The sequence below is a fragment of the Meriones unguiculatus genome, chromosome 21 (assembly GCF_030254825.1).
Source record: "Meriones unguiculatus strain TT.TT164.6M chromosome 21, Bangor_MerUng_6.1, whole genome shotgun sequence".
NCBI lineage: Eukaryota > Metazoa > Chordata > Mammalia > Rodentia > Muridae > Meriones > Meriones unguiculatus.
Genome location: NC_083368.1, coordinates 4,619,534 through 4,632,916, shown reverse-complemented (window position 1 = coordinate 4,632,916; position 13,383 = coordinate 4,619,534). Strand labels below are relative to the sequence as shown.

General features: G+C 39.4%; 1 protein-coding gene across 9 annotated transcripts in view; it reads right to left on the bottom strand.

The window, feature by feature from the left end:
• Herc3 (HECT and RLD domain containing E3 ubiquitin protein ligase 3) overlaps positions 1 to 13,383 on the bottom strand; it is a 112,627-nt gene that overhangs the window by 64,726 nt on the left and 34,518 nt on the right. For all 9 annotated transcript variants that reach the window (XR_009588255.1, XM_060373986.1, XM_060373985.1 and 6 more), the window contains 5 exons: positions 12,692 to 12,783; positions 11,310 to 11,440; positions 9,912 to 10,072; positions 7,621 to 7,697; positions 984 to 1,108 (listed from right to left, as the gene is read on the bottom strand). Coding sequence is in view for 8 of the 9 variants with exons in the window: in XM_060373986.1 (XP_060229969.1) it covers positions 984 to 1,108; positions 7,621 to 7,697; positions 9,912 to 10,072; positions 11,310 to 11,440; positions 12,692 to 12,783 (586 nt within the window). In the remaining variant the exon portion in view is untranslated. The remainder of the gene's footprint in view (positions 1 to 983; positions 1,109 to 7,620; positions 7,698 to 9,911; positions 10,073 to 11,309; positions 11,441 to 12,691; positions 12,784 to 13,383) is intronic.

Sequence of the window (13,383 nt, the reverse complement as noted above, 5' to 3'; positions counted from 1 at the left end):
ATCATGTAAATTCTGCAGATTCTGCAGAAGCACCTAATCATGAGGATCCAGGATTGCCATGAAAGACAAGGAATAAAACAGGCAAATGGCTAGGAAGGAGAGAGACCGTGGTAGTAATTTGTGTCAGCCGTAGAATTTGGATCAGGTGAGACTTTGGGAGGTGATACCCTCTAGCTTCGGTTTTTAAGTAAGAAAATAGAAGTCCCGGTAAAGTTCATGCTTACAGTTCGCCTGCCACTCAGCAGCCTGGTCTCTCTCACTCTCCTCCCCCTCCAGCCTCAGCTCCTTAGCAGTGCCCACCAGGCAAGGAGATTCTGTGGGATGCTGCAGCGTGGGGCCTGGGCATTGGCTCCAGCAGTTTGGATCATAAAGCCAAGACCCACTTTGCATTTCCTAAGATAGCTGTCTTTGTTACACAGATTTATTTATTTGTTTTCATAAATGAGACTACAGAAAAACATGAAATGCTAATTAAAGTCAACAAAGATGTGTAGAAATGTACAGAAAACTATTTTTCAAACTCAACAAAAGTCTCACTTTTTTATTGTACTTTTTCCCAGAAAACTCTGAATTATCATTTCAACTAATCACACTGAATGAGAAAACTGTAGAAGTTACTTAAATTAGTTAAAATGAAAAGTTGTTAAGATTCAAGAATCCTTGAAACATCAGTGTGAAGAAAACCATTTCTATATGCAACAAAATACAGAGAGCTCTCAGAAGAGATAGCAACTCAGGCCTTCCTCCATGGGATTTCATAGATCTTGCAACGATAAGTCAAGATAAGAAGTGAAAACTGGAGCACCAATCACTGTGTTATTTGGGGCTAAAGAAATGACATTCTGATAAATGTACAAAAATTATTTCATAAATGCAAAACTCCATTTAGATTCACAGTCTCAGTGTAGACAGGGCCGAGAATTACCAGCCACTAACTAGAAAACTCCAGAATGCTTTGGAAGAAGCAGAAGACAGCCACATACTTGATTGTATTTGCATTGTTGTGTTCTGAGAGTTTTTGCCTCCAAACTGCTATGGTTTCATCATTTATTAAGTTGGTATAATGTGATTGGTTCACAGTCCTGAAGTCAACAGCAGGAGAAGAATTCTGGAGAAATAAACACAAGAAAAAAGAGAAACGATAGACACGGCTCTTCTCTCCTTTCCTACCCCAGTGTGGTCTCCACATCGCACCTCACAACCTGAAGGCGCTGCTGGCTTCCCAGAGCCTCTCTCTTGGAGCAAAGACCCATCCCATTCCAATAGCTAGGAGGGCAGGCGGCTCTTGAGGATCTTCCCTAGGCCAGTGCTCCACTTCATTATACTCAGTGGCAGGTAACTATGATACCAAAGCTCAGATCCCTTGCCTCAACTTCAGGGCACTACACCAGACTGGATGAGGCCTCTTCTGCAAGTGACCGAAGCTCAGCAACAGTCTGTCCCCGTCCCCTTCACCCCTGAATGGGTGTTCTTCTAGAGATTCTGTTTCAACTCAAAGACAAGTTTTCTAGGTCATTTTCCCCTTGCTCTGAGTCACCACACCATACTGTTATTGGTTTCTTGACATAACTGTTCCCTCAGTTCCAATAAAATGTAGTATAAAAAAATGTTTAAGTCAGACATGATGGCAGATGCCTGTAATCCCAGCACTTAGGATGTGAGGAGAAGGAGGAGAATCAACAGTTCAAGATATGTAGTGAATTCTCAAGGCTACCCTGGGCTACGTAAAACTTCATTTTAATAAGTTTAAGGAAGAAAAGCAGAATTTAGTTACAGTAAGCAACTCCTGAAAATTCAGAGTCACATGACTTTTTTTCTCAACTGTTTGTGTGTACTATGCATGCCTTTATGGGTGTATTTTCACATGTGTGGATATAAGAATGTGTGCAAGCTGTGCACACATGTGCATGTACAAGCATGTGTTGGTCAGAGGTTGTCTTGGTCACTCTTCCTTGATCACTCTCAACCTTATTCATTGAAACAAGGTCTCTCAACCCTAGAGTTCACCACATGGCTACTCTGGCTAGCCAGTTAGCTCTGTCTCCACCTCCCAAGACGGGATTAATGCCACACCCACCTTTTTTACAAGGATTCTGGGGATCTGAACTCTTGTCCACACACTTTGCAGGGTAAGCATTTTCACGAATGAGCCATTGCCTCAGCCCCAGTGACTCTTAATTTCTTAACAATAGCTTTGGAAATTCCAAATACTGTCCACACTACACATCCTTTCTTTAGTGATACATATTTTTAGGGACTTTTTATGTAAATAAGTTTTGCCAGCATGTGTATCTCTGTACCACTTGCATGCCTGGTGCCACAGAGACTAGACGGCAACAGATCACGAGAAACTAAAGTTGCAAATAGCTCTAAGTCCCTATGTGGGTGCTCAGAACTGAACCTGGGTCCTCTAGAAAAGTAGCCAATGAATGTTCTTAACCAGTAAGCCATCCCTTCAACCCAACCCAGCATTTTAAATTTATAATGATTCATTAATTTTTTGTGTGTGCATGGTTGTTGTTTGTATGTGTGCATGGGCACACATGTGCAGGAGTGTACGAGTGCACACTGGGACGTGTGTGAGGGTGAGAGATGACTTACAGGAGTTGGTTTTCCACCCACCATGCTGATTTCAGAGCTCTCAGGCCCTCTTAGGGGCAGCACCTGTATTCTATGAGCTGTCTTGCCAACCCATTTAGTGATATTTTTAAAGAACCATTATAATTACTTTTATTGTCTAAACCTGCATGTTTTCAGCTTTTTTTCTCCAACACCCATTTATAATCCAGAACTATGAAAAGTTGACAGTATGCCACTTAAAAGGAAAAGTAATATTCAAGCAGTCAGCCATAAATTCATATAAAAATCATTGTTCTCTCCTTTGTACTTGCATCTAAAATACAGCTTTCAAAGGAAGCTTGCTGGCTTCATTCTACAGTTGTGAGTTAACATTATGTAGAGAAAGAAAAGTGCCCGTAACACACATATCACCTGGTTCTTGATAACTATTCTACAAAAATGACTACACAAACATATACTGAAAGAACAAATAGAACATTGAATTATATTAAAGAAACTCTTTTTTTAAAAAAAAAACATAATTTAAAGACAGAATTTATTCTCTGATGGTTTAGTAATACAAACTGTACATAAAAGAAAATAGTACAGTTTGTGTAACATTGCAAATATAAGGATTCAAAATGCTAGGTACAGAAGTAGTATGACATCCTGGAATTCAAAATGTATTTTTGTGTATGTATGCTTATACAACTAATAATGATTTTTATTTGCTGAGTACAGACTGATTTACAACGAGAGCTTTGTCAATCATGGTAAGTTCATTAACCATTACATGACTTCTCACATCTATGTACTTCTACTTTACAGTTGCAAGAATCTGTTACCAAAGAACCAAAGCTTGCACAAATTGGAAGATGAAAAAAAAAATGTCAAGAGGGTGCAGAAAGTGAGACATGGAGGCTTTGACCAACCTTCTCCATCTACAACAAAAAGAGCTTGTCTGGAGAGTTCATGTTTTGTGCCTTTGAGACCAACTCCTTAGCATAACTACGACAAAAGCATGACTAAAACTGATTACTTTAAGTATGAGATCAGGTCAAAGTAATAGAAGAAGTAGAATCAGCAACCAAAATGCACTCATTTTTAATAAGCCAAGTAATAAAATTCCTATTATCTTCATACTTACAAGTCCTAAAGTGCCATTTATATAATTTGCATGTTTCCTAGTCTGGAACTGAGGCGGGTAGGATGGGCATTCCCCTGAACTCTTAAGGGGACTCCACACAGGGAAAGAAACTCTTAAGCCAGCATAGACAACTTAAACACACACCCAGATACCTTTTCCCATCTTGGCTTTAAAGTACTATACTGAACAGCAACAATAATACAAACTTACATAAATTCATGTAGGTTTCAAACTCATTCTTCATCATATATTCAATAACCCACAGATATAAGGAAAAGCCTAATTTTCCCCTCTGTGGGTGAACACATCCCACATGCTAGAAGCATTGAATCACTGAGTTCTACTCCCCGAACTCCACACTTGCTGGCTATAAACAAGATAAGAAGAGAAATACTTCACTAGGTCAGTGCTTGTTGAATGTGGCTGGGTTTTGGACCACCAAGGGAACCATGAAAAAGCCCAATGGCCAACATACATTCCAGGCCAATTGCCAATGTGTATCCTAGGGCAGTTTAGTTAGGATCGCCAGCAGCAGGTCTACTTTATACACCCACCAGGTGACTCTAATGTATAACCAAAGTTAGGAATCACCATAGCACTGTTTAGTTTCACTCACACACATACACACAGAGAGAAGGGGCAGAGGAAGAAAGAAAGAGAGAGACAGAGAATGAGAATTATAGCTAACAGGCTTGAGGAAAACACACACACATTCTAACCACATTCCCTTTTCAGCCTGAGAACAAGAGAAAAGGAAGGGTGAGGCTGAGATTACACTCAGCACACCTAGCCTACAATGGAATACGCGAGTACAAGGGAATAATCAAAGCCGAAAGCTTCAAATTCAAAATTGATATGACACCAGAAGTGGAAAACCTCACAGCAGGGAGCCTTGTTCATACACATAATAATCTAAGATGTCCCTGTACACACCTAAACAGTGTTTGAGTTGTAGTATGTTTCATGTTGCTGCAAACTGTGACTGAAGGTGTCGTGTAACATACCTCCGGTGTGTTTGCACTCTAATGAGTTTCATGTTCACAGTGATTTAAGATGTTATATGGCATTACCTCCTTGATGTATTGGAGTTGCCATGAGTTTCAGTATAGACTTGGGATCCATTTCCAAGATACCCTATATGTATGTAAATATTTGAAAAACCAAAAGAACCTACGACATTATTTTTCTGGCTGCGACGTCACACATTACAGTAGTGATAAAGTAACTAGGTGAGCATATAATTTTCAATTTCTGTATCTAACAAGTATCTAGTGTGCGTGAGAGAGATAACGTGTAAATACGTACAGCTTTATACTTGAAAAAACAGTTGTGCCCCAGCAGCAAGGACAGCACTCTGGAGCCTGAGACAAAGGGCAGTCAGGAGATCCCAGCTACCTTCTCAAAGTGGTGGGGAGGAACGTTCCACTGTGAACTTAAAACTTTAATGGGGGATACCTCTCGCCCGTTGAAACTTTAACTTACCAGCTAACTAATACTATTGTATACCTTACTTCCTTTTATCAGTGGGTTGTTTTCCATACCCAACTCAATATATTTAAAACTCAACTACACAGATCATACTGCATAAGGAAGTAAATTTAAGGTTTATGTTTAATTCTCAAAAAAAAAAAAAAAAAAAAAGCTGGACACTATTTAAGTCAGTTTCTCAGGCAGTGATGGTGCACGCCTTTAATCCCAGTACTTGGGAGGCAGAGGTAGGAGGATCTCTGAGTTTGAGGCCAGCCTGGTCTACAAAGAATGTTCCAAGAAAGCCAGGGTTGAACTCACTGACTGGCTCTCTGATAACCTCCCCTTGATGGCCTTACCAAGCCACAGAGGAAGACAATGAAGCCAGTACTGATGAGACCTGATAGGTTAGGGTCAAAGGGAAGGGAAGGAGGAACTCCCCTATCAGTGGACTTGGGGAGGGGCATGGGAGGAGATGAAGGAAGAGGATGGGATTGGGAGGGGCTACAGCTGGGATACAAAGTGAATAAACTGTAATTAATAAAAATAAATAAAATTTAAAAATCTAACTTTTACTACAAACTCTAAAAAAAACCAACTTAAGTCAGTTTTAAGAGAAAAGGAAGGGTGAGGCTGAGATTACACTCAGCACACCTAGCCTACAATGGAATACGCGAGTACAAGGGAATAATCAAAGCCGAAAGCTTCAAATTCAAAATTGATATGACACCAGAAGTGGAAAACCTCACAGCAGGGAGCCTTGTTCATACACATAATAATCTAAGATGTCCCTAATAATCTAAAATTTCTTTCAGAAATTAATTCTTTTTTTGTATAATATAATTTTATTTATATAATTTTATAATATAACATATTTATAAAAATTCATAAATAAAATAAAAATATTACTTTAAAATAAAACCAAGTGAATTGATTTTAATGAGTTAAAATGGTCCCAGGAGATTCTTTTTCAATAAAATATGTTAGAGAAAAGAGACTACCAACCTGCTAGTCCACAAGTTTAATAAACTCACTATACTGGCCAGAGTTATAGAAAAAGAAAGAATACATTTTTTATCATGTCATATAACTTACTAAACATAAGAAGTTAAGCCCTATCCACTCTGCATATTTACAAATCTCCACACGTTTGCTGATGAGAAATTAATTCGTACAAGTCTACTCCTTGAGAAGAAAAAAGTTGACTGATGAGGTCCTGTGCTCTTGGCTTTTAGCACTTAAACTAACGACATAAGCTCAGCTTCCTTCAGCATTTCTCTGTAAAGTTATGAAGCTGAAGCCAACACATGTCTAAGGCAGCCCTCCTACATCACCCTAAGATGGCTGAGGTATAGGGCTTCCCCCAGGCTCTTGACTGAAACATGGCTGACCTGGGTCTGCCTGGCAGCACCTTTCCTATGGAACCACTGATGGTAGTAAAGAGGACAGGACTTAAGGACGGCAGTGACAGGGCAATGGAGAGGTTTCCCCAGTAGAAAGGGCCTTTGTTTTCTTCCCACCAAAGTCTACTGCTTTTCCAATTATCTCCTTGAGTTTGCCCCCCGCCCCCACAGAGCTTGTTAAATAGAAGTAGAAGTGTGAGAAAGAAAAAAGAAGATAACTGTAGCATTCTTCAGTTGACTGCCCTTGGCCATGCAGAGAAGGCTGAATTAAATAAATGCCAGGGATTCTTGTATCTATGCCAGACCTTGAACTCTGACAGGCAATATGCTATGGTCTCCTTTCCCTTCCCCTTCTCTTTTTCCCTTCCCCTTCTTCTTTCCCCTTCCCCTTTCTTTTCCGTTTTCCCTTCCTTTCCTTTGAGACAGGGCCTCACGTACCTCAGGCTAGCCCAAACTGGCCATGTAGGCAAAGGTAACCATAAACTGCTGTCTCTCCCAGGCAAGTACTAGGGATCCAGGTGCGCACTGCCACACCCTTGTATGGCACTTATTCTTGGTGGCATATTTGGTAGTGATGCAGGAGCAAGAGAAGGGAAATCTCAATGTGACATCATGGCCAGGTGATAAATAATAAAAATCTGAACTTTTTTGTACCTCTCTTATATATTTATTATACACTCAGTCACATCAAACAATGAAACCCAATATGTTATCAAACACCTAGAATTCATTGGTACTTAATAGTGAAGAAACATAAAAATAGTAATATAAATGCTCTAAGTCTCTTTAAATTATTTAGAACAATTATGAATATAAATAATTAATTTTGCATAATAAATTAGAACTCTATAATGTTAAGAACAGGATAATCATTAGCAATTTGAAGAAGCTAAGTGGAGATAACAGCAAGGTTAAGTTTGTTTATTTTAATAAAATAAACTCTGTAAGAACTTTGTAGAGCCACAAAGTTTTTGTGTAACTTTTAACATAAACACTGATTACCATCATTCTATTTTAAACATGATACTCAAAAGAAAATTTTACCTCATATGTGGAGCAAAGTACAAAAGTCTGGTCCCCTCCAGAGAAGATCTGTTTAACGACTCGGTACTTAAAGCGATCTGTCAAAAAGCATTTCAAACAGTGTTTGTCAGTGGCTGCTCCCCTCCATCCTCTCCTGATGTTGCTAACTATGCTTCTCAAGAGCTTATCCGCTTTAATTATGTACAGAAACGAGGCCTTCCTGGTTGACTGCTCAGGATCATTTCTACTTCAGTTAAAAACAAATATATAAAGTAGTACCCATACACTCCCAGGCTGCCTCCCTCACAGGCAGCTAACCCTGACCTTGTTTCTATTTCTCTTGCTAATTTTGTCATGCCATCGGCCAGAAATCTAAAATGGGCACTACTATAAATGGTCACATATGCTTAACATTCACACATCTGCACGTGGTTCTCTCTATCCCCTTCAGGATGGTGCTAGCAATACAAGGACATCTTTCCCAAGTCCAGGGTGATATCCCATCAAGGGCACACTCTTAAGATCACCTAATTGCTTTTTTTTTTTTAAATTAAAATGTAACTACATTGTTTCACTTTTTCCCTTTCCTCCCTTGTCCCCTACCATGTACCGCTCCTCTCCTCCATTTGAAATTATATCCTCTTTTTAACTGTTACTGTTCACACACACACACAACCTAAATATATAATAACCTTGCCAGTCTGTCTGGTGTTACTTGTATATACACGATTTCAGGGCTGACCTGACTGGTTATCCATGCAACTGCTTTATTTCTCCTAATACCCCTCATATCATAAACTTTACACTTCCAGGTAACAACCCTGCTCCCTCACAGTTCTCCTCTTGTCAAACTCAAACCAGCAGCTATAAGTTCCTCTAGCTGTAAAATTCCTCAGTGCCTTCCCCTGTGGTCTCATATTGCCAAAAAGGGCCATAAGTCCATAGTATAGGACATAAAAATTTAGAAATTTTTCTTACTTGAATCATATTTTCTCAAACATACAGACAAACTTAAAACTGCCAGATTGTGATTCAATTACAAAAACCTGTGTTTTCAGATTAAACTTTCTTGACTTGATTATTGTTGTCTGGGAAGAGGAAGGGACGGAGACAAGGATGGTTACATAGCTCAGGCTGGCCTAGAACTTGTGATCCTACAGTATGTCTGTATTACAGGAGTATATCATAACATCCAGTAGTACACTTGCTAAGCAAATGCATTCCAAGTATGAGGAGAATGCCTAGAGAAAGATAGTTACAAATGACAAAGACTGCATGCTGGTCTTTTGCTTTGGAGAATATTAATGTAAAGAGTCCTGTTTATTTTATATTTTAAGCTTACTCATACATATCTGTCCCATAAGTAGTTGCTGAGTGACAGATTAGCAGCTCTGTGATAAATACTAGGTTTACAAAGATTAGACTATTCATTCTCTGGCCTTAATTTTCTTGGCATCAAAGAAAGAGAGAGATGAACTTGGGAGTCACTGAACCCTTTAATTGTTCCTCTTCCTAATGCCAATAAAAAAAAAAAAAGAGACTGAATAAATCTCTTTTCTCTGCTTTTCACAAAACCATACAAATACAGTAAGGAAACTTAAAATTGTTATTTTTAAATCAGCATGAAGCCCTACATTTGTTAATTCAAAATTAAATTTGATTATTAAATTATACTTCTATTTAATAACTCCACAGTTCCATTTCTACCTATGGATATATAATTTCAGGATGAGGAAGCTGGTCAATATGAAGGATTGTCTTATTTTAATCTCCAATGTAATAAGCAGTCTGATGGCTCTATCTTCTCAAGAGAATGTTTTCAAAGAAGTCTCGGCCCATTATCATCAGACACCGGAAGCAGAGCACAAGCACAGGCTTTTGACTGAGGCAGAAACGGGTTCAAATCTTGCCTCTAGAAGGTTTTTTATCTTATGCAAGTGACGTAACCTATGAGGAATCAGTCCTTTGCTTCTGGGGTGATGGCCAATGGCCGTGTGCTTGTTTTTCAGTGCTTACTATATTATTAAGCAACCAATTAAGACTGTAACATTAATTCTCACCACTAACAACAGTAAGAGAAACACCACCAAGCACCTTGATGCCAGCATCTTTGATTGTTCTCTAGGTTCTCAACTGCAGAGCTTCATGTAGGATGAATACTCAAATTATTTAATAATAAATATCCAAAAGCACAAAGAAAGAAAATAAATGTGTTAATTTCCTCTAAAGTAGTTCAAGACAAGTAACAAATACACATTAAAATAATAGTTACGATTACTTAAAAATATCATTCCAATGAAGGTGACTCTTACCAGCTCGAGCTGACAGCTGACCACTGTGGGCAGCCCAGTACCCCTTCACAGGAGAGGGGCACTTAACATTACACGTGTGTCCAGTTCCCAGCTGACCTCTAGCTCCACAACCAAATGCATAGATGAGTCCAGAAGAAGGCACAAAGGCTAGGGTGTGCTGTCTGTGGGAAAATAATTAACTCCTCAGCATACTAATAAAGATGTACACTCAGTATGGTTTTTTAAAACCTCCACATGAGATCACAGCAATTCCTAAAAGTTCCTGTGATGCTTCTTCATGTTCTTAAGTTTCTTTACAACAGACTCCTAAGTTCTGGCACCTCAACAGGCATGGCTAACCCGTAGCTAAGACCTGTAATGGCTATGAAAGTGGTCCAACACTAAAGCATAAACTGGCTTAAAACATGAGAAGTTTCTCATAATCTGATTTGTGGTTCTCGTGTGTGTTATAACTGCTAGTGTGGGGTCTGTGCACATGTATGTACATGTACGTCTGTGCAACTGGTAGGCCAGAAATAATTTTCTCCTTATATTTTAAAGAAAGTCTCTCATTGAACCTTTTATGAGACAAAATCTCTTGGTAAACTAGGCTTGGTAAAATGAGCTTCGAGAATATGCCTGTCTCAGCCTCTCACAGCACTGCAGTTACAGATGCAGACTACAAGTCTGGCTTTCTATGTGCCTGGTGGGCATCCTAATTTGTGTCCTTGTGCTTGCAGGGCAGGCTTGTAACTCAATGCACTCTTACCAGCCCAACCATAGAATGACAACACTGTATTGTTGTAACAAGGTTGCACATGTGCCTACTGATCTTGGTGAGGAGGGCAACACATGGAAATAGATAAACAACGTAACACATCCCCCCTTTCAGATGAAAGAAAAGCAGAAGCACACAAGCAAGGAACTGTCACATTCCTTCTTCATTTCTCCCTATATTCTGCTATTTACCCTCTATTCCATGGAGGTCTAATGTCTTCCTGTTGGTCTGTTTACCTAAAATTCTTCCTTACCACACTCACTACCTTCTGACTTTCCCTCACAAGTGATCATGCAGTTGATATGCTCTAAAGCAAAGCTGTGCATTGGGACACATGCCTACAATCCCTTCACTTGGGAGGAAGCCACCACTTCATAGCAACGAGTTTGAGGCCAGCATAGGGCAGAGACTAGTACTATCAAGGAAAGGAAAGGAAAAGAAAGGAAAAAGGAAAGGAGAAAGTAAAGAAAAGGAAAAAGAAAATGGAAGGGAAGGAAGGAAGAAGGAGAAGAAAAAGAGGAAGAGGAGGAGAAGGAACAGCTAAAACAAAATATTTCTTTAAATGATCGTGGTTTGCTGAGCCCTCAGGCTTTCCCACTGCCGAATCTCCTGAGTCTCAGTAAGCTCGTGGGGACACTCACCTGCCACAAGCAATCTGAGTTACTTCACTGCCCATTAGCTCCAGAACTCTTCTTGGATTAACTTCATCATTCATGGAGTCATGTCCAAGTTGCCCACAGGAACCAGCACCAAAAGTAAACACGCCTCCACTCTAACAAGGAAAAGGATCAGGTGACTTTGGTAATGGGAGTTTGAGGACTGTCCTGTGAAGCCTGAACATAAAATTCCATCTCACCAGTCTGAGTAAGGTATCACATTCACCTGACGACCATCATTATTTTGTGAGAACTTTTATTATGTAGAAAAAGAATAAGGGAATGTAAGACTGCAGCTTTAGAGAACAAAGTCCATAGTGCTTAGAGAACTGCATACAATTTGAAGACTTTAAAGACTATTTAAGAGTGAGGTGACATAGGGCCAGAGTTAGCTCAGCAGTTTAGGAACAACACTTGCTGCTCTTTCAGAGGATCTGAGTTCTGTTCCCAGCACTCACCATGCAAAGCTCACAACCACAGGTAACTCTAGGTCCAGATGATCCAAAAAGCTCTTCTGGACTCCATAGGCAATAGGAATGTACATGGTACACATATATACACACGGGTAAAGCAGTTACACAAAATTAATTTTTTAAGTGCAATAATGTGTTAGGAAGCAAAGTTTTAGAGAAAAAAGCAGATGAAATGAGAGGATTTTCAGGTTCACTCGCATGTAAGAAACGGATGTTCCATAAACTCCATAATAAAGATTTTAAATTTGTACTTGAATAAATGTTAAGTCTATATACAATAGCAAGTCCTTAATATACAGAGATTTTCAAGCTAGGCATGGTAGCTCAAGCCTATAATCCCAGTATTTAGAAAGTAGAGGCAAGAGAAGCAGGAGTTCAAAATCATGCTAATACACACTGCATGACATGATGAATACCATCTTGATACATTCGACCCTGTCTCAAAACAACCATTAAAAAGAAAGAAGAAAAGGAAAGAAGGAAGGAAAGGATTGATTTTCATTCTCTCTAGCATATAAATGTTTTTAGAAGCAATAGAGACTGTCTAATAATGTTAAAATATCAATTAAAATATTATGTTTCATATATTCAAAGGGGTTGTTTTAAAAGAGCAAAGGATGGGTATTGTTTTGCATATGTATATATACAACACTTTTATGTTATTCTATTGAACTATTTTAAAATGTTACCTAGACAATACATAAGGTTATCCAAGAGGAAAGCATAGGCAGGCATATTTTCAAAAGAAGTCTTCTTTCTATTCCTCCAAGACAATGAAAACAAGGCTAAAGAGGAAGTTCAAGTCCAAGCATAGTCATTTACCACAGCTACTCTGCAACATCTGAAATTGCCCATCTCATGCCTGTCCACAGCCAAGTCCCCTAAGCCCCTCACCTTTGTGAGAACCGCTGTGTGCTCCTCTCCACAACTAATATACACGACTTTCTGTGTCCTCAAAAGCTTCACGTGGCATGGAGACTCCCGATCTGAAATAAATTAAGCATCAGCATGTCACCACCGTTAGCCTTTTAAATGAGATACATACAACCACCAGCTTGAGTTTTATATCCCCTAACTTCTCAACTCTCATTCACCTCTCTCCCTTCAACTCTACTTGAAAAGTCCATCAAATTTAAGTTTAATTTATTAAAGTCTCAACTCATAATTTCCCTATACTCTCTACCTCTGTCCACTCCAACCAGGTCACCTTCCCTTGTCCCACACATACAACCTTCCAGCCTTCCCTTCATTTCCAACTATGAACAGGATCATCATTTTCAACCACTACAAAAACCTGACTACTGCTTCTACCTCCAAACAGATCCACCCCTTAATGCACCATAGTTAACTCCAACTAGACCACTCCTCTCCTCAAAACCCTTAGTTTCTTCTTCCATCACTTCTTCACTGTGCCTTTTGGGGGTCCTTGGTAGCAATGTTTACACAGCCTCCCTGATCTCCACCTCTGCTTCCCCACCAGTCACCTTCTTGTCAGTTCCTGTTCCCTTTGACTAGAACATTCCTCACCAAGTTCTCTATATGTCCCATTTCCTAGCAGGTTTCCTATAAGGCTCTGCTTGAATGAT